Here is a 23,258-nt window from a genome sequence, read left to right as displayed (position 1 = left end):
CGACCAACCGAGCGACCCTACACTCTCGTCTATTTCGTGAGCAATGCATTAGTCATCGAACGGCATTAACTCTCCGCGGCATTCCCAGTCAATCGATTTAGTGTTCTTCGAAACGTTGATCTCCGTACGACCGAAGCTTTATCGAGCTCTTCAATTGAAAATGTTACTCGAATTGTTGGCTTTTCTTATTGCCGGCATAGCTTTCTTCTATAATTGGGCCACCAAAAATAATGACTTCTTCGAAAAGCGTAACATACCCTATGCCAAGCCTTCGTTCTTTTTCGGCACGGTTAAAGACATCACTTTGAATAGGAAAAGTCGTTTTGATGCCATGTGTGAATTCTATAATCAACACAGTGGACCGTAAGTAGTTCTATCTGCTAATGTCTGATTTCAAGTGGGCGAACTGATAATGGGTCTGTTCGATAAATCTACACACAGTTATGAAATAAAATTTATAGTTTTAATAAACAACTCCACAGTGACTTAGATATACGAGCTCTACCTAAAACTAATATAGAATTTTATGTTGGTTATGAAAAATGGGTTATCCTCCAGACAAGGAGATTTTTTTAATAACAATTAAAAAATCTGTAAATTCGGCCGGGCCGAAATTTGAATAACTTGGAACGAATTTGTCAATTTTCAAAAAAATAAAATCCCTTAAAAATTCTGTTAAAATTTGGAAAATACCTAATTCGAAACAATTCCGGTGAAAAATGTCGCTAAAATCGTCAAAATACCGAATATCGGGAGTTACCCATATATGGGGGCTATACGAAGACGATGACCTGCACAGACAATTTTCTGTCATAGGCTGTAGTATCCATTACGAACTTTAAATACCAAATTTGAAACATTTCCGGCAAATATTATCGCTTAAATCACCGAAAGACCGAAAATAGGGAGGTACCATTATATGAGGGCTATAAGAAGGCGTGGACCTACATGGCACATATCAAAAGTCTTACAGACATAATATACATTTGAGTAAATTTCATCAACCTTTTTCATTTCCTTCGGAAGCTAGAGTGATTTCCACAGACGGACGGACGTCGCTTATTCAACATAGAATTTTATGCTGATCAAGAATATACAGGGTGAGATAAAAAAACTGCAACGAAGTCACACGCCATAATTTTTACCTTTTTTTTTAATTTTATTGAATGAAAGTAAAAAATGTCGGAAATAGCATCAAATTTTAGAATAAGTTTAGACTTGTTCGAATTGGTCACCTTCGGCACGAATTATGGCCTTCAAACCGCGAATGAATGTTGCTCTGCGGTATTTTGGCCCATTCCCGGTGAAGCGCTTGCTTGAGGTGATCGACACTTTGGTTTTTTTTATGGCCAACCTTGGTTTCCAAAATATTACAGACACAATAGTCCAACGGATTGGTATTCGGAGAGTTTGGTGGCCATTGTGCCATGTATAACGATTCTTGGGTGGCGCGTGCTGAGTGCTATATTGCTGAGTCCTGTTGGAATGTCCAAGGTCTGCGGCCAAATTGTTTGTGTGGTAAAGTCTTTAATACACCTTCCAGAATATTTTCGAAAAAAATATCTGGCTTTTATTCTGATGCTACGGTCGATTAAAACTATACGTTATGGCGGCCCACACCATCACCATGGCCGGCGCTTGAGTTCCGGTGGCCAACCGAAGGTGCACATTTTCAGCTGACCCCTTTGGCAAGTAAACCCGATCACCACTTTCTGCCAAGCGAAGCAACTCTTTAGCTCTTTTAAGTCTATTTTCTTTCTGTTGCGGTGCAAGTTCTTGTACTTTTTTGAATTTAAATGACTTTACCCCGAACTCATTTTTCAATATTTGCCGAATGAAATATTGCGATATGTTCAGCCAGTTTTCGGCCACTGTCGCTTCTATACTTTTCAAACCAGAATAAATGCCGAATATTATAGAGAAAATATTCTGGAGGGTGTATTAAAGCCTTGGGCACGCAAACATTTTGGCCACAGGCTTTGAACATTTCAAAAGGACTCAGCTCCATCGCAATCAGCACGCGCCACCCAAGAATGGTTACAAAATGAGGTTCCTCTCTTCATTTCCAGCGCACAATGGTCATCAAAATCTCCGGATACCAATCCGTTGGACTATTTTGTCTGGAGTATTTTGGAAAGCAAGGTAGGCACTAAAAAATACCAAAGGATCGATAACCTCAAGCAAGCGCTTCGCCTGGAATGACCCAAAATATCGCAGAGCAACATTGGGGCATTTATCTCACTCTGTATATGTTTCATCTGATTTGGTGTTTAGGTCCCTCACATTCGTAATATGCACCCCACACGAATGATATTTGGTACCAGATATCAGATACAGACCAGAAATACCTCAAAGTGTATCAAGATTGGTTCAGATTTGGATATAGCTTCCATATATATCTTCAACCGACTTCGGGTTAATTGTGCAGCAAATGACCAATATCAGTCCAAATGACCGAATTCAGTCTGGAAGAAAGTGCATAACATTTGGTGAAAATCGGTTCAGGTATAGCTTTAGCTCCCAAATATATGTTTCATCCGATTTGAAATTTTAAGACCCCCACGTTCGCAATATGCACTCCACAAGAATGATATTTGGAATTTTTTTTTGACAAATAATAAAAATAATCGACTTCCTACGATCCCATTCAAAGGGAGATTTAAAACCTTATCTTGAAAAAAGGACCAAAAATACCCCTTTGCTAACTCGCGTGAGGGTTAAAATTTTCCACCAAAATATTCCTCGAACTTTTGTCTCCAATATTGCTGAAGACAATATATACCTAAAATGCACAAATTCTGAAGAATCGTAATCTGAATATTTCCAAAACTCTGGAATAGGGGAGAACTTACCCCCTCTATTTTGGTTACTTTTCAATGTAAACTTTCAAAAACCCGATACACTTGTTTTCTATTTTTAGCTCTACTTTCATAATATGTCGCATCTTTCCAGTTCATGTGTTGCACAGTGTAATATATAGCTCAAGACCTCCACGGTTGAAGCTCTGTTGATTCATTACAAATCATTTGAATAATAATATTTATATGTTTTTCAAACTTAATTTTAGGGTCTATGGCAGTTTTGAAAATCGCGACCCCATTCTGGTGATACGTGATCCGCAGCTTGTCAAGCGCATTCTAATCAAAGACTTTGATCATTTCGTGAATCGTCGTGGCGTATTTACCGAAGGCAGTGACAACATGTTTGGCAATTCCCTGTTCCTTATGGAAAATGATAAATGGCGTGATATGCGAAATACCCTGAGTCCAGCCTTTACGGGCAGTAAATTGCGCCAAATGTTTCAATTTATGTTGGACTCGACAAATGAGGCCATGAGCTATTTGCGAGAACAGCAGCAGGAAGGCGGACAGGAAATTGATGTAAAGGATTTCACAACCCGTCTGACAAATGACATTATCGCCTCGACAGCATTTGGCTTGAAGATCAATTCGTTTCGGGATAAGGATAACGAATTCTATACCAAGGCCATGTACATAATGAGTTTTCCGTTTGGAATACAAATGAAATTGATGTTTACCATGATGTTTCCACGATTGGCAAATGTGAGAGGGGGAGTTTTCAATTTCCATTTCGATTTAGAATTTTAAATTTTCAATTTCCAATTTTAATTTTTAATTTTCAATTTCCTTTAATTTCAGCTTCTAAACATACGAATATTTGGCAGGTATGCCGATTATTTCAGCAGCCTAGTCTTGGATGCCATGAAATATCGCAAGGATAACAATATACAACGTCCGGATATTATACAATTGTTAATGGAGGCCAGGGGTATGATTCCCTCCGATTCCCCCAAGATGCATTCACGTGAATGGTCCGATTTGGATTTGGTAGCCCAGTGTTTTGCTTTCTTTTTTGCTGCCCTTGAGACATCATCTTTGGTGATGAGTTTTGCCTCCCATGAGCTAATGGAAAATCCGGAGGTGCAGCAGAAACTCCATGAGGAAATAGAAAAATTTGAAAATCAATCTATAACACCTGAAATTTTACAAAAAATGCCCTATCTGGATATGGTTGTGTCGGAAGTTCTACGCAAATGGCCGGTGAATATATTCACCGATCGAATGTGTACCAAGGATTTTACGTTTGAATTCACGGATGAGGGGGGAGAACGCATTGAAATACGCAAAGGCGATGCTGTGCGTATCATCATGTCTGGCTTGCACAGAGATCCAAAATACTATGAAAATCCCAGTGCCTTTGATCCGGAACGTTTTAGTGAGGAGAATAAGAAAAATATTGATGCCGGTACTTATTTGCCATTTGGTTTGGGACCCCGCAGCTGTATTGGTAAGATCGGTACCCTCTGAGGTTACATATATATTTTTATGTATATTTTTTGTTGTAGGTTTACGTTTTGCTCTTTTGGAAGTTAAGGCCTTTTTGTTTTATCTGGTTCGAGACTATCGTTTGGAAGCCTCGCCACGCACCACACTGCCCATGGAAATTTCCACATCGAACCTTCATTTTGAACCCAAGGGTGGCTTTTGGTTGAAATTTGTACCAAGGAAATAAAGAGAAAATATTTTTAAAGAAATGAAAGGATGTGTACGCTTTTTATATCCTAAAATATAGGGTATGGGCTATTTGCATGCAGTGTAAGGGAAAAAGTTCCACATTTTTTAAAATTTTAAAATTAAGATTTCTTGGAATCCTTGCATTGTGGGTATATATTGTCTTCGGAAATATTACTGAAGACACTACGAGGATAATTTGAGTTGAAAAATTTAACCCTCAAGCGGCATACAAATGGGGTATTTTTGGTCCTTTTTTAAAAATATGGTTAAAAAATCCTCTCATTTGTCATGAAATTTTACTATTGGTACCAAAAACCATCAAAAGTCTAAATATTAACTAACCGCCAGGAATTAATAAACATGAAAAACGCATTTTAGGGTTGAAGCTATACTCTATGTGAGCTTATGCAAAAATGTCCACCAAAACATCGTCTTAGAAGGATGACGTCAAAGACAAAAATATTCCTCATCAAATATCTAGAAAATATTTGTTCCAATGTTGTCAAAAAAAAAAAAAAAAAATAAATAAATAAAAAATAAAAATCTCCAATAAATTTCCTAATACCGTTTATCAATTTTTCCTCCGTCTTTTTTCGAGTTGACGCCTGTTTTAAAAGAAGAAATATTCTACACAAAATTTGGCTATAAATTTCAGAATAAATCATATATCTAGGTACAATAGATTCTAAGAAAATTACATTGGAAATTTATATACTAGGAGTGAACATTTGGTGTTTGCTTTTTTTTTGTTAATCTAACACGTTTTCAATCTGAGTCGATATCTCCCTTTAAATTTCATTTTTTGGGAAAAGTGTCAAAGAAAGAATTATTCTAGACCAAATTTTAATGTACGTCTCCATACAAAAGAAATTTGTAGATTCAATACTTACGATAAAAAAAATATAATCAATTTTTATTTATTAAAAAAATTTTGGTCTTTTTGAAAAATTTTACATTTATAAATTGGAAATAAATGTTCTTATATTTTTACTATCCCATAGTCAGTCTGGATTGTATAAAATTCTAAGTGGATTTTAAATGACTCGTTTGTAGGGCAAACCCCTAAAGGAGTTTCGGGTTCTCAGGTCAAACATAGTTAAGCCATATTGTTTTGACCGTATATACAGGGTGAGATGAAAAAACTGCAACCAACTTCAGACTGCTGTCATTTCTAAGCCACTCGTCCGACAGCTGTTAAAATTATTCCAGTGACAGCTTATTATATTGTTTACAAGCGTACAAATGCATTTTGGTTAGAATTTTCCAGAAAAAAAAGTTATTCGTGATGGAATTCAAGCGTGATACTGTGATTTCTTTATATTTGGCTGGAAAACCACAAGTGGCTATCGTTAAAGCACTCCACCATTTAAATGTAAATAAATCGTTTGTGTCTCATACCATCGCTCATTACCGTGATACTGGTAGCGTAGCCTGATGTCAAGCAAGTGGACGGAAGAAAACAGCAACATCAGCAGAAATGGTTCGAAAGCTACAGAAGCGACTTGATCGAAACCCACGTCGCAGTGGCCGAAAAATGGCTCGTGAGCTGAAAATATTGGGATATTCCATTCGGCAAATATTGAAAAATAAGCTCGGGGCAAAGCCATTGAAATTTCAAAAAGTGCAAAAACTTACACCGCAACAGATAGAAAATAGACTCAAAAGAGCTAAAGAGATTCTTCGCTTGGCAGAAAGTGGTGAACTGCCGAATTTGGTTTTCTCCGATGAGAAAACATTCGTTGTCCAGCAGTTTGTAAACAAACGAAATGATCGTGTTTACTTGCCGAAGAGGTCAGCTGAAAATGTGCACCTTCGGTTGGCCACCAGAACTCAAGCGCCGGCCGTGGTGATGATGTGGGCAGCCAAAAATGCCCAATATTATCGCGAAAATATTTTGGAGGATGTATTAAAGCCTTGGACACGCAAACATTTTGGCCGCAGACCTTGGACATTCCAACAGGACTCAGGACATTCCCATCGTACTCAGCATGCGCCATCCAAGAATGGTTACGAAATAAGGTGCCTCGCTTCATTTCCAGCGCACAATGACCACCAAAATCTTCGCATACCATTCCGTTGGACTATTGTGTCAGGAGTATTTTGGAAAGCAAGGTTGGCACTAAAAAATACCAAAGTGTCGATCAACTTAAGCAAGGGCTTCGCCGGGAATGGGCCAAATTACCGCAGAGCAACATTGAGTCAGCATGTGACGGTTTCATTGGCCGTTTGAAGTCATAATTCCAAGTCTTATGACATGCCAACGCACCGTTACGGACTCTTTTGCCAGAATTTCAAGATTCTAGCTTCAGCCAATTCGTCTTCTTCACTACTCTCATATATGTATAGTTTGTAGTACCTCCAAAATCTGTTACCATTGGTTAAAAATACCAATATGTAGGCTATCTGAATAATGTACATCAGTACTGATACTACATTAGTTCCAATTAGTATTTCTCGTACTACAATTATAATATTAATTTACAAATTTAATTTAATTTACGTTGGGCGCCATTTTTTCATATTCTCTACATTATTTAGTATTAGTTTCATTTTTGCTACTTTTTTAGTTCAACTTTTTATGGACAGAGCTATATACGAAATAATTTAATTTCTTTACACACTCCTATAACTTTTTTTTAAAAAAGTTCGATTATTTCACCTATCCAAAAAAAGTCAAGTTTTCAGCTTCTCACCCTTCGTCTACACCATTACCATTCAACCATTATCAATCCACTTTACAATATATATGTACATTCGTACGAACAAAGAATTAAAGTTGTTTATTGTGCCCACCCTTTATATATATTTGACCCCTGTCCACTACTAATTGGTGCCACTGTATAGAAAAGTACGCTTTAATCAATTTAAACCAAACAAAGAATTTCAATTTGCGGGAGAACCATAGAGAATATCAACATTTATGCCACTCGATTTCTGTAGATCCCAAACTGTGCAGAGAAAATAACGCTTAAGCGTGACAAGCTGTTGTCTTCGGAGGGGTTTTGTTATCGCTTCTATCAGTATTCATAAAAGCGCCGGCCAGTGAACACATAATATAAACAAACTCTGATTAATACGGAAAACACAAACAACAACAGAAGATCATCAAACTTGACCTTGACAATGTTGTTTGAAATTTTGCTATTCGTATTTTCGCTATTTTCTCTAGCGTTTGTTTATCGTTGGGGTAAAAAAGATCATGATTTTTTCGTTAAACGTAATATACCTTATGAAAAGCCGGCTTTTATATTCGGCGGATCGCTCGACATAATTTTACGAAGAAAGACGGTGGTACAAGCGTTACTGGAAATGCACATGAAATATAAGGGCATGTAAGTTATTGGAGGAGATGGTATGGGTGAATTTTTTCATGTAAGGACAATTACAAAAGGTTACAATTGTGGAACAGTGGGGCGATACAGCCCAAAAGATAATACCTATCTGAGCTGAGTTCAATTCTGTTATTTTAACACTAACGAGACGATTGAAACAATTTCTTGAAATGTAATTAAATGTAGTAAAGAAGGTGTAATTGTGTACTTCCATAGTCCATATTCGAACTGAATACTTTGATCTGTTACACTGTGCAACAACAAATATAATTACAGGAAAAACTTTGTGAAAGTACAGCTAAAAATATCGGCGTTGAAAAAGTTTACATCGCAAGTAACCAAATAGAGGGGACAATTTCCCGCCTCCACCACATTTTTTTGAAATTTCGGATTTGAAATTCCTTGTTATCCTAGTATTTTAGGAATATATGACACTATACGGGTGAGATGAAAAAATTGCAACAAACTTCAGACTTTTATCATTTCTAAACCACTCGTCCGACAGCTGTTAAAATTATTCCAGTAACAGCTCATTATATAGTTTACAAGCGTACAAAAGCATTTTGGTGAGAATTTTCCAGAAAAAACGTTATTCGTGAGGGAATTCAAGCGTGATAGTGTGATTTCTTTATATTTGGCTGGAAGACCACAAGTGGCTATCGTTAGAACACTCCAGCATTTAAATGTGAATATATCTTTTGTGTTTCGCACCATAGATCGTTACCGTGATACTGGTAGCGCAGCCCGATGTCAAGAAAGTGGACGGAAGAAAACAGCAACATCAGCAGAAATGGTTCGAAAAGAAAAGAAGTGACTTGATCGAAACCCACGTCGCAGTGGCCGAAAAATGGCTCGTGAGCTGAACATATCGCAATATTCCATTCGGCAAATATTTAAAAATGAGCTCCGGGGAAAGCCATTGAAATTCCAAAAAGTGCAGGAACTTACACAGCAACAGAAAGAAAATAGACTCAAAAGAGCAAGAGCAATGCTTTAGCTTCGCTTGGCCGAAAGTGGTGAACTGCCAAATTTGGTTTTCTCCGATGATAAAACATTCCGATGAGATTGTCCAGCAGTTTGTAAACAAACAAAATGATCGCGTTTACTTGCCAAATAGGTCAGCTGAAAATGTGCACATTCGGTTGGCCACCATAACTCAAGCGCCGGCCAAGATGATGGTGTGGACCGCCATAACAGACGATGGTCGCTCTCCGCTCGTATGAATCGACCGTGGCATCAGAATAAATGTCGAATATTATCGCGAAAATATTCTGGAAGGTGTATTAAAGCCTTGGGCACGCAAACATTTTGGCCGCAGACCTTGGACATTCCAACAGGAACTCAGAACCAGCGTACTCAGCACGCGTCACCCAAGAATGGTTACAAAAGGAGGTTCCTCGTTTTATTTTCAGCGCACAATAACCACCAAAAACCTTCGGATACCAATCCGTTGGACTATTGTGTCTGGAATATTTTGGTAAGCAAGGTTGGCACTAAAAAATACCAAAGTGTCGATCACCTCAAGCAAGCGCTTCGCCGGGAATGAGCCAAAATACCGCAGAGCAACATTCGGGCAGCGTGTGACGGTTTCATTAGCCCTGTGAAAGCTATAATTCGTGCCAAAGGTGACCAATTCGAATAAATCTACACTTATTCTAAAATTTGATGCTATCTCCGACTTTTTTGCTTTCATTTAATAAAATTTAAAAATAATTATGGCGTTTGACTTTGTTGCAGTTTTTTTAACTCATCCTGTAATTTGGTATTGAGTGAACATAGTGCACGAAATCTAAAATTTGATTCTAGGGTCCCTGTTTATAGGTAGTAGCCTGGACGTGGTTTTAGAAATGTGTTTTATAATTGTACGAAACGTACTGAATGGTACTATATTTGATATTGGGTGAATGGATAAAGATACAATTCTGAAATTTGATATTTTTTATTACTGATGGTATTTGTGTTTGGGATTTGGTGCTGGTTTGGAAATCCGTCCTATATTTGTACCATGGGTACTCAATTTTGATATTGAGGTTTCTGATGGTATCTCGAATTGAGATATGAAGTTGGTTTTGGTTTTGTATTATATTTGTAAGAAAAGTACTAAATAGCACTGTATTTAGGTCCCTGTTCATGTGTAGCCTGGACATATGCAGTTGGTTTCGGAAATGTGTACTTAAATTGTACGAAAAGTACTAAATGGTTCTATATTTGGTATTGGGTGAAGAAATAGAGCTGAAATTTTGAAATTTGATGAGGATGTCACTGTCGGTGTCTATTACTAAGAGATGGAGAATCTGTAATTTGGAAAATAACTCATGTAAAAATATGTCTGCAAATGCCGAAATTCTAGGTATCGAGGCGTATGCGTATAGGAACATCAAATCCCAATTCTCCTTTAGAAAACTTTCGGTTTTTTTTTTGAAATTTTTTAGATGGCGGAGACCGTGTAGGCCGTGCTTAGAGGAGAAAATTTCAGGCCCGGTCGGACGCCGATACTCTAAAGGAGTATCAAATTTAGAAAAGCTTTGTTGAGATTATGTCCAACACCGGCTACCGTCCTGCCGAAGTCCTGTTATCTATGATAGCATAAAATTTAGAAAAAAAACTGAACAGAATGTACTGAACAGAATCGGGCTGTTTGGATTCATATCTCTAGATTCAAGAAAGATAATAGCATTTTGGAACGGTTGGAGTGTAAGCTACAATTTGGTATTTTTTTGTGAACTGCTACAACGGGACATTTTTCGACATTTTGGAGTTTTTTCCAAAAAAAAAAACCAGGTCCAAAAAATCAATAATTTTGATACAACTCCCGAACCTTTTTGAATGTAATAACTTCCTGCATAATTAGCTTCCAAATGATAAATATATTTTCCGCTTTAGTAGGTCCGGGCTTAACCTGGGTCTTGGACCTGGATTTTCGGCTCAAATATCCGGGCGTCAGGGTTTGTCTCCCAAGTAAAACCTACTTTCCAGGAACTACGTTAAAAATGGAAATAAATTCAGAGTTTAGCTGAAAGGTCTAACTCGAACAGTTGGAACGAATCTAAAATGTTAGGGTGGATTTTTGTTTTTAAAGTAGCCGGCACTTCCTACTTTAGATTTTTAATATATTCTGTAGTAGATTTGGATGACAAATAAATTTGTAGAATATTTTAAATTGCTACGATGCCATTTAAGGAGAGTTTTTAATCATGCTGTGAAAAAGGACCAAAAACACCTTTAATGACTCACTGAAGACTTCAAATCTTCGACAAAATGATCCTACGTTGCCTGTAATATACCAAAAATTTCAAAAATGTGGGTGATGGCTTTTCCCGATCACCCAATATCAATCATACAAAATTAAGTACATTTTGATACTTTTTGTACACTTTCAGTACACAATGTATTTTGCCATAATCAACCTTAATAGAAAAATCAGAACTCTCCATAATTTCCACTGTCTCACTCACTCAGAAAAAAAATTCAAAATCTAAGCTGGAGCCCTATTTTATTTTCCACTGTCACTCAATTCATTAGGCTTGCACATTTTTTCCATCCCACAGCGTTCATATTATTAACATAGAAAACTTTTTTCAGGGCATATGGAGCCTTCGACAATCGCAGACCTGTCCTGATGCTGCGAGATCCCCAGCTAATCAAACAAATTATGATCAAGGATTTTGATCACTTTGTTAATCGTTCCGATATGTTTGAGGGCGATGAAAATCTCTTCAGTAGCTCCTTGATCACAATGAAAGATGATACATGGCGGGAGATGAGAAATACCCTAAGTCCAGCATTTACGGGACGAAAAATGCGTCAAATGTTTGAATTGATGTTGGAAAAACAAAACGAGGCAATGATCTACTTGAAGGATAAACAAGGCAAGGGAGAGGATGGATTTGCATTGGAAGTAAAAGATTTTACAACGCGCCTAACACATGGCATAATTGCCAGCACTGCATTTGGTCTGCAAGTCAACTCATTTCGTGATGAAGACAATGAATTCTATCGGCGCGCAAAGAAGGCTGTTAATTTTGACTCTCTGGGTCAGTTAAAGGCATTTTTTACAATTATCTTTCCCAAATTAGCCAAGGTATGTATAGTTTTCGGTATTTTAGGAATATATTCATAGATTTTAGGAAAATGTTCATTGAAGTTATGTAAGAGTTTTTAGATTTAAGAGAAGCCGAGTATTATTCCTTAAATTGATTTAAGCTGTGGTGTTTGTTCAAAAATTATTTAAAGAAATTTTCTTTTTGGGAAATTTAAGAATTTCGTTCCTAATTTGCAAAACTCTGGTACCTAAAATTTGAGACTTATTAGTTTATAAAGGAAGCACCAATTGTGTGTTTTTGAAGTTTATGAACTTTTTCTTGAAATATAAGAACTATTTTCCAATTTCATTTACAGTTCCTAAAATCGAGTTATGCAATAAAGATTCCTCAAAATATTTTATTAAAAATACAATTTTGGAACAGTTTTCTTAGAATTTACATTTCATACACTTTTTGTATTTGTTCAGAATACCGTTTTCATATTTTAATTTAAAGAACTTTTTCATAGAATTTATGAACTGTTTTCCTAATTTTATTTTCAGTTACTTAAAATGGTATCATTCGATAAATATTTCTCTAATTATTTTATGAATTAAACATTTAAGAATAGGTATTTTCCTAAATCACGTTTTCATATTTCAAATTTAAGAAATTTTTCTTGGAATTTAAGAACTGTTTCATATTTTTTTATTTTTTGAGTGCTTGTCTGAAATTAAGGTTTTTTTTTGAAATCAAACTTTAAGCAAAGATTCATACAATTTGGAATAAGAATTGTTTACTTTTTCTGCTCTTGACGTTTATTTTACTTTTAGGAACTTTGTCATAGAATTTATGAACCATTTTCCTCTTTCCCATTACAGTTACTTAAAATCGAGTTATTCGACAAGGATTTCTCCGATTATTTTATGCGTTTAGTATTGGACACCATGAAATATCGTGCTGAAAATAATATACGTCGTGCCGACATGATTGATCTGCTCATGGAGGCCAAGGGTATGATACCCAATGAAAATTCCATTAAGGCACAACATCGTGAATGGTCTGATTTGCAAGTGGTGGCCCAATGTTTTCTCTTTTTCTTTGCCGCATTAGAACCCCTGTCGGGTGTTATGAGTTTTGCTCTTCACGAGCTGATGGAATATCCCGATGTACAAGAAAAACTTTACGAAGAAGTGCAGGAGAATAATGATCAGTTGGAGGGCAAACAAGTTACATATGACGTTCTGCATAAAATGCCCTACATGGATATGGTAGTGTCGGAAGTTTTACGTAAATGGCCGGTGGCATTGGTGGCGGATCGCACATGCACCAAGGATTATGTCTATGAGTCGCCGGTGACTAAAGAACGTTTGGAAATCCGTAAAGGTGATATTGTGCGAGCTTCGATGGTGGGGTTACATCACGACCCGAATAATTTTCCAGATCCTGATACATTAAATCCGGAACGTTTCAGTGAGGAAAATAAATCACTAATTGAAAATGGAGCATATTTCCCATTTGGTTTGGGTCCTCGCAACTGTATTGGTAGGTTGAAATGTTTTGGAATTTGTGAATTGGATGCTAATGAATATCCTTTTAGGAAATCGTTTTGCTTTGTTGGCCATCAAGGCTTTTCTTTACAACATCATACGTGATTATCGTTTAGAGGTATCGGATAAAACCTGTCTACCGCTGGAATTGGATAAGAAAACATTCCAACTCAGACCGGTTGGTGGATTTTGGATACAATTTAAACCGAGACATTGATACGAGTTTGGAGATATTATTGGAATACAATAAAGAGACTTATAATTAAATAAAATTAAACTATCGTTATCGAAACATCTATCTACGAATTGGATATTTATTAAGAATTAGATCCTTCCAGAAATTCTTCCTAAACTTTCAAGATGCCTTAAATCGCCTTTGCAGGTCATGATATCGGTCAACGGTATAACGGTACACCCCGATTTCAAATATATTTTACATTTTAACCATATTTATACCATACAACACTATGTGTTGGGGGTATTAAAAGCTTGATTGGGTAAAAATTATGTAACACCTCGAATTATTGGTTTTCTGCTGAGGAAAATATATATGGATCTTCCTATCTCGCCGAGCTGAGTCGATCTAGCTGTGTGTGAGATAAAAAAACTGCAACAAAGTCAAACGCCATAATTTTTTACATTTTTATACCCTCCACCATTTTATCTCTCCTATAACTCCTCGAAATATTCATAATAGACCCTACAACCTATATATATTCTGGAACAGGGTAAAATTCTAAGACGATCTAGCAATGTCCGTCTGTCTGTCCGTCTGTTGTAATAACGCTATCTTTCGAACGAATTGAGATAGAAGGCTAACATTTTGCACACATACATAGTTTACCAGTAGATAGGTTAAGTTCGTAAATGTGCCATGTAGGTCCACGTTTTCATATAGCCCCCATATAACGGTACCTCCAGATATTCGGAATTTTGATGCGTTTAGCGACATTATTCACCGGAATCGTTTCAAATTTCGTACTGGAAGATACCAATGGGTACTACAGACTATGACAAAAATTTTTGTATGCAGGTTCACGTCTTCGTATAGCCCCCATATAACGGTACCTCCCTATATTCAGTATTTTGATGATTTCAGCAACATTATTTACCGGAATCGTTTCAAATTTCGTACTGGAAGATACCACTGGGTACTACAGCCTATGGCAAAAATTTTTGTATGCAGGTTCAGATCTTCGTATAGCCATCATTTAACGGTACCTCCCGATATTCGGTATTTTGACGATTTCAACAACATTATTCACCGGAATCCTTTCAAATATCGTATTGAACGATCTTAATGGGTACTACAACTTATGGCAAAAAAAATCGTATGCAGGTCCACGTCTTCGTATAGCCTCCATGTGACGGAACCTCACGATATTCGTTATTTTCGTGACTTTGGCGACATTATTTACCGGAATTATTTAAAATTTCGTATTTGAAGTTCGTAATGGGTACTACAGCCTATGAAAACAATTTTAATATGAAGGTCCACGTCTTCGTATAGCATCCATATTTACCGGTACTACAACTTATAGCAAAAAAATCGTATGCAGGTCCACGTCTTCGTATAGTACCTCCGATACTCCGTATTTTCATGATTTTTGCGACATTATTCACCGTACTTGTAACAAATTTCGTATTTGAAGTTCGTAATGGGAACTACAGCCTATAATTTTTCAATTTCCTTCCAAATGGTGGAGGGTATTAAAAGTTCGGCCCGGCCAACTTAGCTAGTTTTTTACTTGTTGTTTTTTTTTTAATTTTATTGAATGAAAGCAAAAAATGTCGGAAATAGTATCAACTTTTAGAATAAGTTTAGATTTGTTCGAATTGGTCACCTTTGGGACGAATTATGGTCTTCAAACGGCCAATGAAACCGTTACACGCTGCCCGAATGTTGTATTTTGGCCCATTCCCGGCGAAGCGCTTCCTTGAGGTGATCGACAAATTGGTATTTTTTAAGTGCCGACATTGCTTTACAAAATACTCCAGGCACAATAGTCCAACGGATTGGTATCCGGAGATTTTGGTGGCCATTGTGAGATGGAAATGAAGCGAGGAACCAAGAATGGTTCTTGGGTGGCGCGTGCTGAGTGCGATGGTGCTGAGTCCAGTTGGAATGTCTAAGCTCTGCGGCCAAAATGTTTGCATGCGATAATATCCGGCATTAATTCTGATGAAAGGTAGATTAATACGAGAGGAGAGCGACCATCGGCTGTTATGGTGGCCCACTCATTACCATGGCCGCCGCTTGAGTTCTGGTGGCCAACCAAAGGTGCACATTTGCAGCTGACCTCTTTGGCAAGTAAACACGATCATTTGGTTTGTTTACAAACTACTGGACAACGATTGTTTTGTCATTGGATAAAACCATAATCGGCAGTTCACCACTTTCGGCCAAGCGAAGCAACTCTTTAGCTTTTTTGAGTCTATTTTCTTTATGTTGCGGTATAAGTTCTGGCACTTTTTGGAATTTCAATGGCTTTACCCCGAGCTCATTTTTCTATATTTTCCGATTAAAATATTGCGATATGTTCAGCTCACCAGCCATTTTTTGGCCACTGCGACGAGGGTTTCGATCAAGTCGCTTCTTTACTTTTGGAACCATTTCTGCTGATGTTGCTTTTTTCTTCCGTCCACTTCCTTTACGTCGGGCTACACTACCAGTATTGCGGAAACGAGCGATGGTACGAGATACAAAAGATTTATTCACATTTAAATGCTGGAGTGCCCTAACGATAGCCACTTGTGGTTTTCCAGCCAAATATAATCAAAATCTTACTATCACGCTTGAATTCCATCACGAATAACTTTTTTTCTGGAAAATGCTCACCAAAATGCTTTTGTGCGCTTGTAACAAAATGAGCTGTCACTGGAATAATTTTAGCAGCTGTCGGACGAGTGACTTAGAAATGATAGCAGTCTGAAGTTGGTTGCAGTTTTTTCATCTCATCCTGTTTATCTGTTGTGGTTAGCTTTGCTAAATATGCATTATGGTTTAGGTTATCATATTGTCGGTCTACTTGACTTTTCTCCCTTAATTATAGGTTCACTTAATTTGCGTTATTATTTTTTAACGGAGTCAGCGTTATCGAGCGCCCACTTTAATGCCTGAAATCTCAACAAGTGTTAAATAATTATCATAAATCTAAAATAGGAGTTAAGTTATTGATTGCAACATTTAGCAAAATGATGAAATTCGAAACTAAAGCAGACAAGTACTTAAGCTGATAACTGAAGGACAAAGAGGATGGGGTTTTCCAGATAACTCTAATAAGTAAAGAAAAACTATTACAAGGAAAGGAAATATTACATTATATACTGTTATAAAAAAATCTCCTGTAGATGGGAGACAGGTCAACATAGGTTTTTCTATTAAGAGCACACAATTAGAGATATTTTCAAAAAGTATTCACTTATGGGTCCTCTGTAGAAAAAAACGCACATTTTTAAAACCACTATTGGTTTGGTTACACTATCGGTTAAATGCATGTGCTTTTCCTAGTTCTAAGCTTTCCAAGTTCCGCACAGACGACCTTTCATACTTGCTTTTCAATTAACCCCACGCAATTAATACTCTGGAATACTCTCTCCCTCTCCTTCTCTTTCTCTCCCTTGAATAACAAAAAATATTATTTATTTCATAATGACGAGATAGATAAAAGCGCTCGCTTTGTTTTTGTTGACATCAGTAGCCGGCTATCGGGCAGTGTTTAAAAATAAAATATAAAATATAACTGATCTATAACAACGGAATTAGTTGGCTTTCAATCATTTTAGTATTCGGCTGGTATTAGAAGCGTGGAGATCATATTTTTTATTTTGCTGTATGAGTATTATTCGATCGGCATGTGGATTGAGTTAAGCATTCTATTGGCTACGGCCGCCTTTGCTATTTATCGCTGGGTAACGGCTAACAATGATTATTTTGTCAAACGTCAGATCCCATTCGATAAGCCGGTATTTTTAATGGGCAGTTTTGTGGAACTGCTGCGGCGTAAGAAACCCCTCTACGATGTTGTGATCGATTTGTACAACAAACATGATGGCAAGTAAGGAAAAAGAATTCAATTGTGATTTTATGGAAATAATAATAAAGATGATAATAATAATAATAATAATAATAATAATAATAATAATAATAATAATAATAATAATAATAATAATAATAATAACAATAATAATAATAATAATAAAAATAATAATAATAATAAAAATGCTAACAATAATAAGAACGAATATAATAAATATAATAAAATTAAAAAATAATAATAACAACAACAAGAGTTACAATAACAATGATAATGATAACAATAATTTACCCTCTGCATAATGCCTATTTCGCCTTTCGCTCATTGGCATAAAGAGTGCTCACAAGTATATAAGCTGTAACTCTATGAATTCTACAGATATCAATAAGAAAGCTTGTTAGAACGTTAAAGTGTAATTCGTAGAAAAACTAAAAAAAAAACGATTTTGTGAGTTGTGCTACTTTTGGGATAAACGAGCGAATTAATACGGATAAGGGGGTCTCATCAAAATTACAGCTTTTGAAGTCATTTCCCTTTGAACGAAATCCGTTTCAGAATATTTGAAGTTGATCTAGTGATGCCTATGTGATCCTTAAGGATCCAAACTTTGCATCAAGTTCTATAAAAATGAGCTGTGCGAACTGAGCAATATTGGAACACTCTAAATAAACTATTATTTTAAATTAGATGGTCCCTTATAAATTAATAAAAAAAAAAATAAATGATTCTAAAAGGTCCTTAAAAAATTAAATTATTAATTAATATTTTGGCAAAGATCTTGGAATGAGAGTCACTAATGGAGTGTGGGATAGATGTACCAAAGGGGTTTTTAAAATTCGAATCTTAGTATTACGAAAAATTCCAAAATGGTGCTAAACTGAACGGATTGAGCTAAAATTGAAATTTTGGTATGAGAATCAAGGTTGGAAAGTATGTTTGATATATGCAGGTGGTTTTGGAAATGGTTACTAAGTGTGCGAACTGTACTAAATGGTACTAAATTCGGTATAGTTTGGTTTAGGGTGAACGGATGAAGCTGGATTTTGAAATTTTGTATTGAGAGGCAGGTTTATGATAAAGAGGAGACTTTGTAAATGGAACTATATTTGGTACAACTTGACATTGGGCAGATAGTGCTAGAAAACTGAAATTTGGTATTAGGGTCGCTGTTCATGTGTAGTCTGGACATATGGTGGTGGTTCGGATACATGATACGAAAAGTACTAAATGGTACGAGATTTGGTATTTGGTGAAGGGATGGGGTGAAATTTGTTATTGAGGTATTTGTTGGTATCTGGAATTGAGATCTCGAGGTGGTTATGGAAATTCTGAAAAGTACTAAATTGGGTAAATGGTGAAGGTATAGAGCTGAAATTCAAAAAGTTGATATTTATGTCACATTTTGTGTCTGTCGTTAACATATGGAGGTGGATTTGGAAATGTGAGCTATAATTATGCGAAAAGTACTTGGAAGTACCGGTTGAGAGTATAGAGATAATATTTTGAAATTTAGGAAGCGGTTTGGAAATGCGTCTTATGTTTGTATGAAAAGTACTAAATGATACAAAATTTGGCTTTGGGTTAAGGGATAGGCCTGGAATCTTCAAATTTGATATTCAGATAATTGTTGTTATCCAGAATTGAGATATGGAGGTGATTATAGAAATGTGTACTACAATTGTACGAAAAGTACTAAAGAAATGTACTACTAAATCCGGTAAAGAATAAATGATATATAGCTGAAATTCAACGATTAGATACTACTGTGGCAGCTGTGCTTGGTTAAGATGTGGAGGTAGTTTTGGGAAATGTGTCCTATATTTTTACGAAAACTACTAAATGGTGCGAAATTTGGTTTTGGGTGAAGAAATAGGGCTGTAATCTTCAAATTTAATATTGAGATCATTGTCGGTATCTGTAATTGAGGTATGGAGGTAGATTTGGAATTGTCTACTATATTTGTACGAAAAGTACTAAATGGTAGTAAATTGGGTGAAGGAATGGACCTGAACTTTGTCAAGTTTCTGTGGTTAAGATATGGGATTGCATTTGGAAATGTGTACTATAAATGTACGAAAATACTGCATGAGTATTGGGTGAGGGGATAGAGATAAAATACAGAAATTTGATATTTCCTATAAGTGTACGAAAATTACAAAATGTGGTTAAGGGATGGGATGTGAACAAAAATTAGTAAATGACACTAAATTGGGTATTGGGTTAAGGGATAGGGCTGGAATATTCAAATTTAATATTGAGATCTTTGTTGGTATCTGGTATTGATATAAGGAGGTGGTTTTGGAAATGTTTTCTACAATTGTACGAAAACGTACTTAAAACTACTAAATTGGGTAAAGGGTGAAGGTAAATAGCTTAAATTCAAAAATTTGATATGGATGTCACGGTTGGTGTTTGTGGGTAAGATATGGAGGAGGTTTTGGACGAAAAGTACAAAATGGTACGAAATTTGAGTTTAAGATTAGGGATTGGGCTGGAATTTTCAAATTGAATATTGAGGTCATTGTTGGTATCTGGAATTGGAAATTGATATAGATGTCGCTGTTGGTATCAGAGGTTAAGATATGGAGGTAGTTTTGGAAATATAATAATATAATATAATTTCTCGGAGAGTAGTGCTGAAATTTTGAAATTTGATATTGAGGTCACTGCTGGTTTCGAAGGTTTACCTATGGAGAACTTCTGAAATTTTGACCCCTTTGACGAAATGGCGTGGGAAACTATTAACCTGTCCTAAGCCTGATATAGATATTAATTTGAACTATATTGGGTACTCTCCTCGCTCTTACTAATTTTTTTGGAAATTTTAATTTTTTAATTAATATTCTTGCCCATAATCAAACTAGATGTATGTTTTGTTAAAATATTACCATTTCCGAAGTTTGGTCCAAAACGGATACTTCCTTCGAAAGATATCGTGCCACCAGTCAGATGAACGGACCTAATGGCTAGATCAAATTCAATTATGATAAAAAGGATTGCGTCCGAAGATAAATGGGCCTTATATTGCTATTTTGATAACAAATAATATAGCCCTTAGGATACAGAAATATTTTGGCTCTACAGCTTTAAAGAAATCGGTATATTTTTTATTAACATATGCTTCGATCGTTTTTTAATTTCAGAGTTTATGGCATTTTCGATCAACGACAACCAATGCTGCTCGTTCGTGATCCAGAGCTAATCAAAAACATAGCCATTCGAGATTTTGATCATTTTCTAAATCATCGAAATACCTTCCGCAATGATGAAACCGAGGAGAGTCATATCTTTGGATCGTCGTTGATATTCATGAGGGATGGGAAGTGGAAGGATATGCGCAACACTTTGTCGCCAGCGTTTACGGGGAGCAAGTTGCGCAGCACTTTTCTGCTGATGAATGATGTGGCCCAGCAGGCCTGTAGCTATTTAATTAAGCAACATAAGAAATCCTCCGCTGGAGAGGGGGTGGAATTGGATTTGAAAGATTTTGCCAAACGTTTTACCACCGACATTATTGCCACTGTGGCCTTTGGCATTCAGGTGAACTCCTTCGATGATGTCGACAATGAATTCTATTTGATGGGTAAACGAATTACCAACTTCTCATTTTGGACGAATATCAAATTTGTTTTGATAACCAATTTGCGGTGGTTGTGTAAGGTGAGGGAGAAGATTTAAAATTTTGGTATTGATTAAACAAAAAAAAAAAAAAAAAAAAAAAAATAATGAAAATGATTTCAGATTTTAAAAATCGATCTCTTTAGTAAAAAAGTCACCGATTATTATATGGATTTGGTAATCAAGACCATGAAATATCGCAAGGCCCACAATATTTTGCGTCCCGATATGATCAATATGTTAATGGAGGCCAGATATTCGGAAGCCTCCAACAAGTCGTCGAAGTATCAATGGGATGACACCGAAATGGCAGCCCAATGTTTGTTGTTCTTCTTTGCCGGGTTTGAATCGGTATCCTCTCTCTTGAGTTTTGCCGCCTATGAACTTATGGAAAATCCTGAGGTGCAAGAAAGACTTTTTGAAGAAATCACGGAGATCTCAGAAAATCTGGAAGATGGAGAACAATTAACCTATGAAATTTTACAACAAAAAATGCCCTACTTGGATATGGTTATATCGGAAGTGTTGCGCAAATGGCCACCCACCCTGGCCACAGATCGTGTTTGCACCAAGGATATTAGCTATGAGCTGGATGGGGGTAAAAAAGTGGAATTAACACCAGGTGATTCTTTGTGGTTCCCCATCATTGCCCTGCACATGGATTCGAAATATTGGTCGGAGCCAGAGAAATTCATACCGGAAAGATTTAGTCCCGAGAATAAGGAGGACATCAAACCATTTACCTATATACCATTTGGTGTGGGTCCTAGAAATTGTATAGGTATGTACAGAGGGGATTTTTTGAATAGATGACTTTATGAAGCTCCATGATTTACAGGTTCCCGCCTTGCCTTATTGGAAGCCAAGGCCTTTTTGTTCCATTTGGTAAGACAATTCCGCATCGAACGCTCATCGAAAATGTGTAACCCCTTCAAGATCAGCACCAAGACGTTTGAATTTATACCGGAAGGAGGATTTTGGTTGAAATTGGTACCAAGAGAAAAATAAAGAAATGTGAATTTTTGATAAATATAAAAATAATACTAAGAGCAATTTAATGCGGTAAAGGGAACTAAGATCGGGTGGGTCACACTTAAAATATACTAATATGAGCCCCCTTTTATAAGCGAAAAATCCATATCAATAGAAAAGCGAGTAAAAACACTATACGACAAAATTTATGATTTTCCATAATTACAAGAAAAGTCCAGCAGATGGAGGAGGCTCTCTGCAAAATTTTTTAGAATTTTCGGATTAAGATTCCTTGGAATCTCTACATTTTAGGTGTATATTTCGACTCTATTACAGATAACAATTTGTATGTCATTTTAAATATATATCGAGTGAATCAATGGGTCTTTTTGGATCTTCTTCCAAAATATGGTTAATAAATCTCTCTAAACGAGATTGCAGCAAGTCGAAATATTCTACAAATGTATTTGTCATAAAATTCTGTTATAGTTCTCAGAAGACATCTAAAGTCTAAATCTTTCCTCAACGCCAGAAATTCATAAATTCTAAAAACACATTTTAGGGTTAAAGATTTACTTTATGTGAGTTTATGCAAAAATCTCTACATAGCATCATTTTGGAAAGATAAGATCAAGGGCAAAATTACTCTTCCTCAAATTTCATTCCATTGTAACAAAAAACAAGTAAGCAAAGGCTATAGTCGTACGGGACCGACCATGTGATACCCTACAACACTACAATATGTTAGAAGCACCCTTATGTCCAAATCCATTTTGCAAGATTGTGCTTTTGAAATTATGATATAGAGTACTGCCCAGATACTGTCCTTAGCATTTTGACTATGGACATTTGCAAAATATTTACGCACTCCGTCGTGTTGTTAGTTGTTGTGGTCCACCTGACAGCTAAATATAATGCAATGGTCATCCATATAATGCAATTTTCCCTGTCCTGTGTGATCAGGAATTTTTTTTTTGTTTTTGGTTTATTTGAACCCCTAAATATTTTGCGATTATCTCCAAAAGTAAGAATTCCCTCTGTATCATCAAATTTAGACTCATCTATATGATTTGGCTATATTCGTCAACGAAATCAGCATCAAAAGCCAGAAGTTGGCCTTTTGTGTATTTCGGATATCGCCTGTAAGTAATGTTGGTATTTTTTTTTACAGTGGTCCATTCCACCCGATGTC

At 36.3% G+C, this 23,258-nt stretch overlaps 4 protein-coding genes across 5 annotated transcripts in view; 3 read left to right on the top strand and 1 right to left on the bottom strand.

Moving 5' to 3' along the window:
• Nucleotides 1–23,258, bottom strand: part of LOC101900138 (cubilin) — a 225,946-nt gene that overhangs the window by 21,966 nt on the left and 180,722 nt on the right. The window lies entirely within an intron of this gene.
• Nucleotides 25–4,534, top strand: LOC131801871 (probable cytochrome P450 9f2). The gene is made up of 4 exons (XM_059120966.1): nt 25–363; nt 3,068–3,563; nt 3,660–4,308; nt 4,367–4,534. Exons 1-4 carry the CDS (start codon nt 161–163, stop codon nt 4,531–4,533), a joined length of 1,515 nt encoding a protein of 504 aa, XP_058976949.1. The 5' UTR covers nt 25–160; the 3' UTR covers nt 4,534.
• LOC101898942 (probable cytochrome P450 9f2) lies at nt 7,545–13,738 on the top strand. Its single transcript, XM_005180053.4, has 4 exons — nt 7,545–7,867; nt 11,450–11,948; nt 12,771–13,434; nt 13,490–13,738. Exons 1-4 carry the CDS (start codon nt 7,659–7,661, stop codon nt 13,654–13,656), a joined length of 1,539 nt encoding a protein of 512 aa, XP_005180110.1. The 5' UTR covers nt 7,545–7,658; the 3' UTR covers nt 13,657–13,738.
• LOC101898775 (probable cytochrome P450 9f2) lies at nt 17,160–22,170 on the top strand. Its single transcript, XM_005180052.4, has 4 exons — nt 17,160–17,497; nt 20,620–21,136; nt 21,218–21,875; nt 21,933–22,170. Exons 1-4 carry the CDS (start codon nt 17,295–17,297, stop codon nt 22,100–22,102), a joined length of 1,548 nt encoding a protein of 515 aa, XP_005180109.1. The 5' UTR covers nt 17,160–17,294; the 3' UTR covers nt 22,103–22,170.

This window comes from Musca domestica, unplaced genomic scaffold (assembly GCF_030504385.1).
Source record: "Musca domestica strain aabys unplaced genomic scaffold, Musca_domestica.polishedcontigs.V.1.1 1, whole genome shotgun sequence".
In the NCBI taxonomy this organism is placed as follows: Eukaryota; Metazoa; Arthropoda; class Insecta; order Diptera; family Muscidae; genus Musca; species Musca domestica.
The sequence above is the reverse complement of the archived record's forward strand: the minus strand, read 5'-3'. Positions and strand labels throughout refer to the sequence as shown.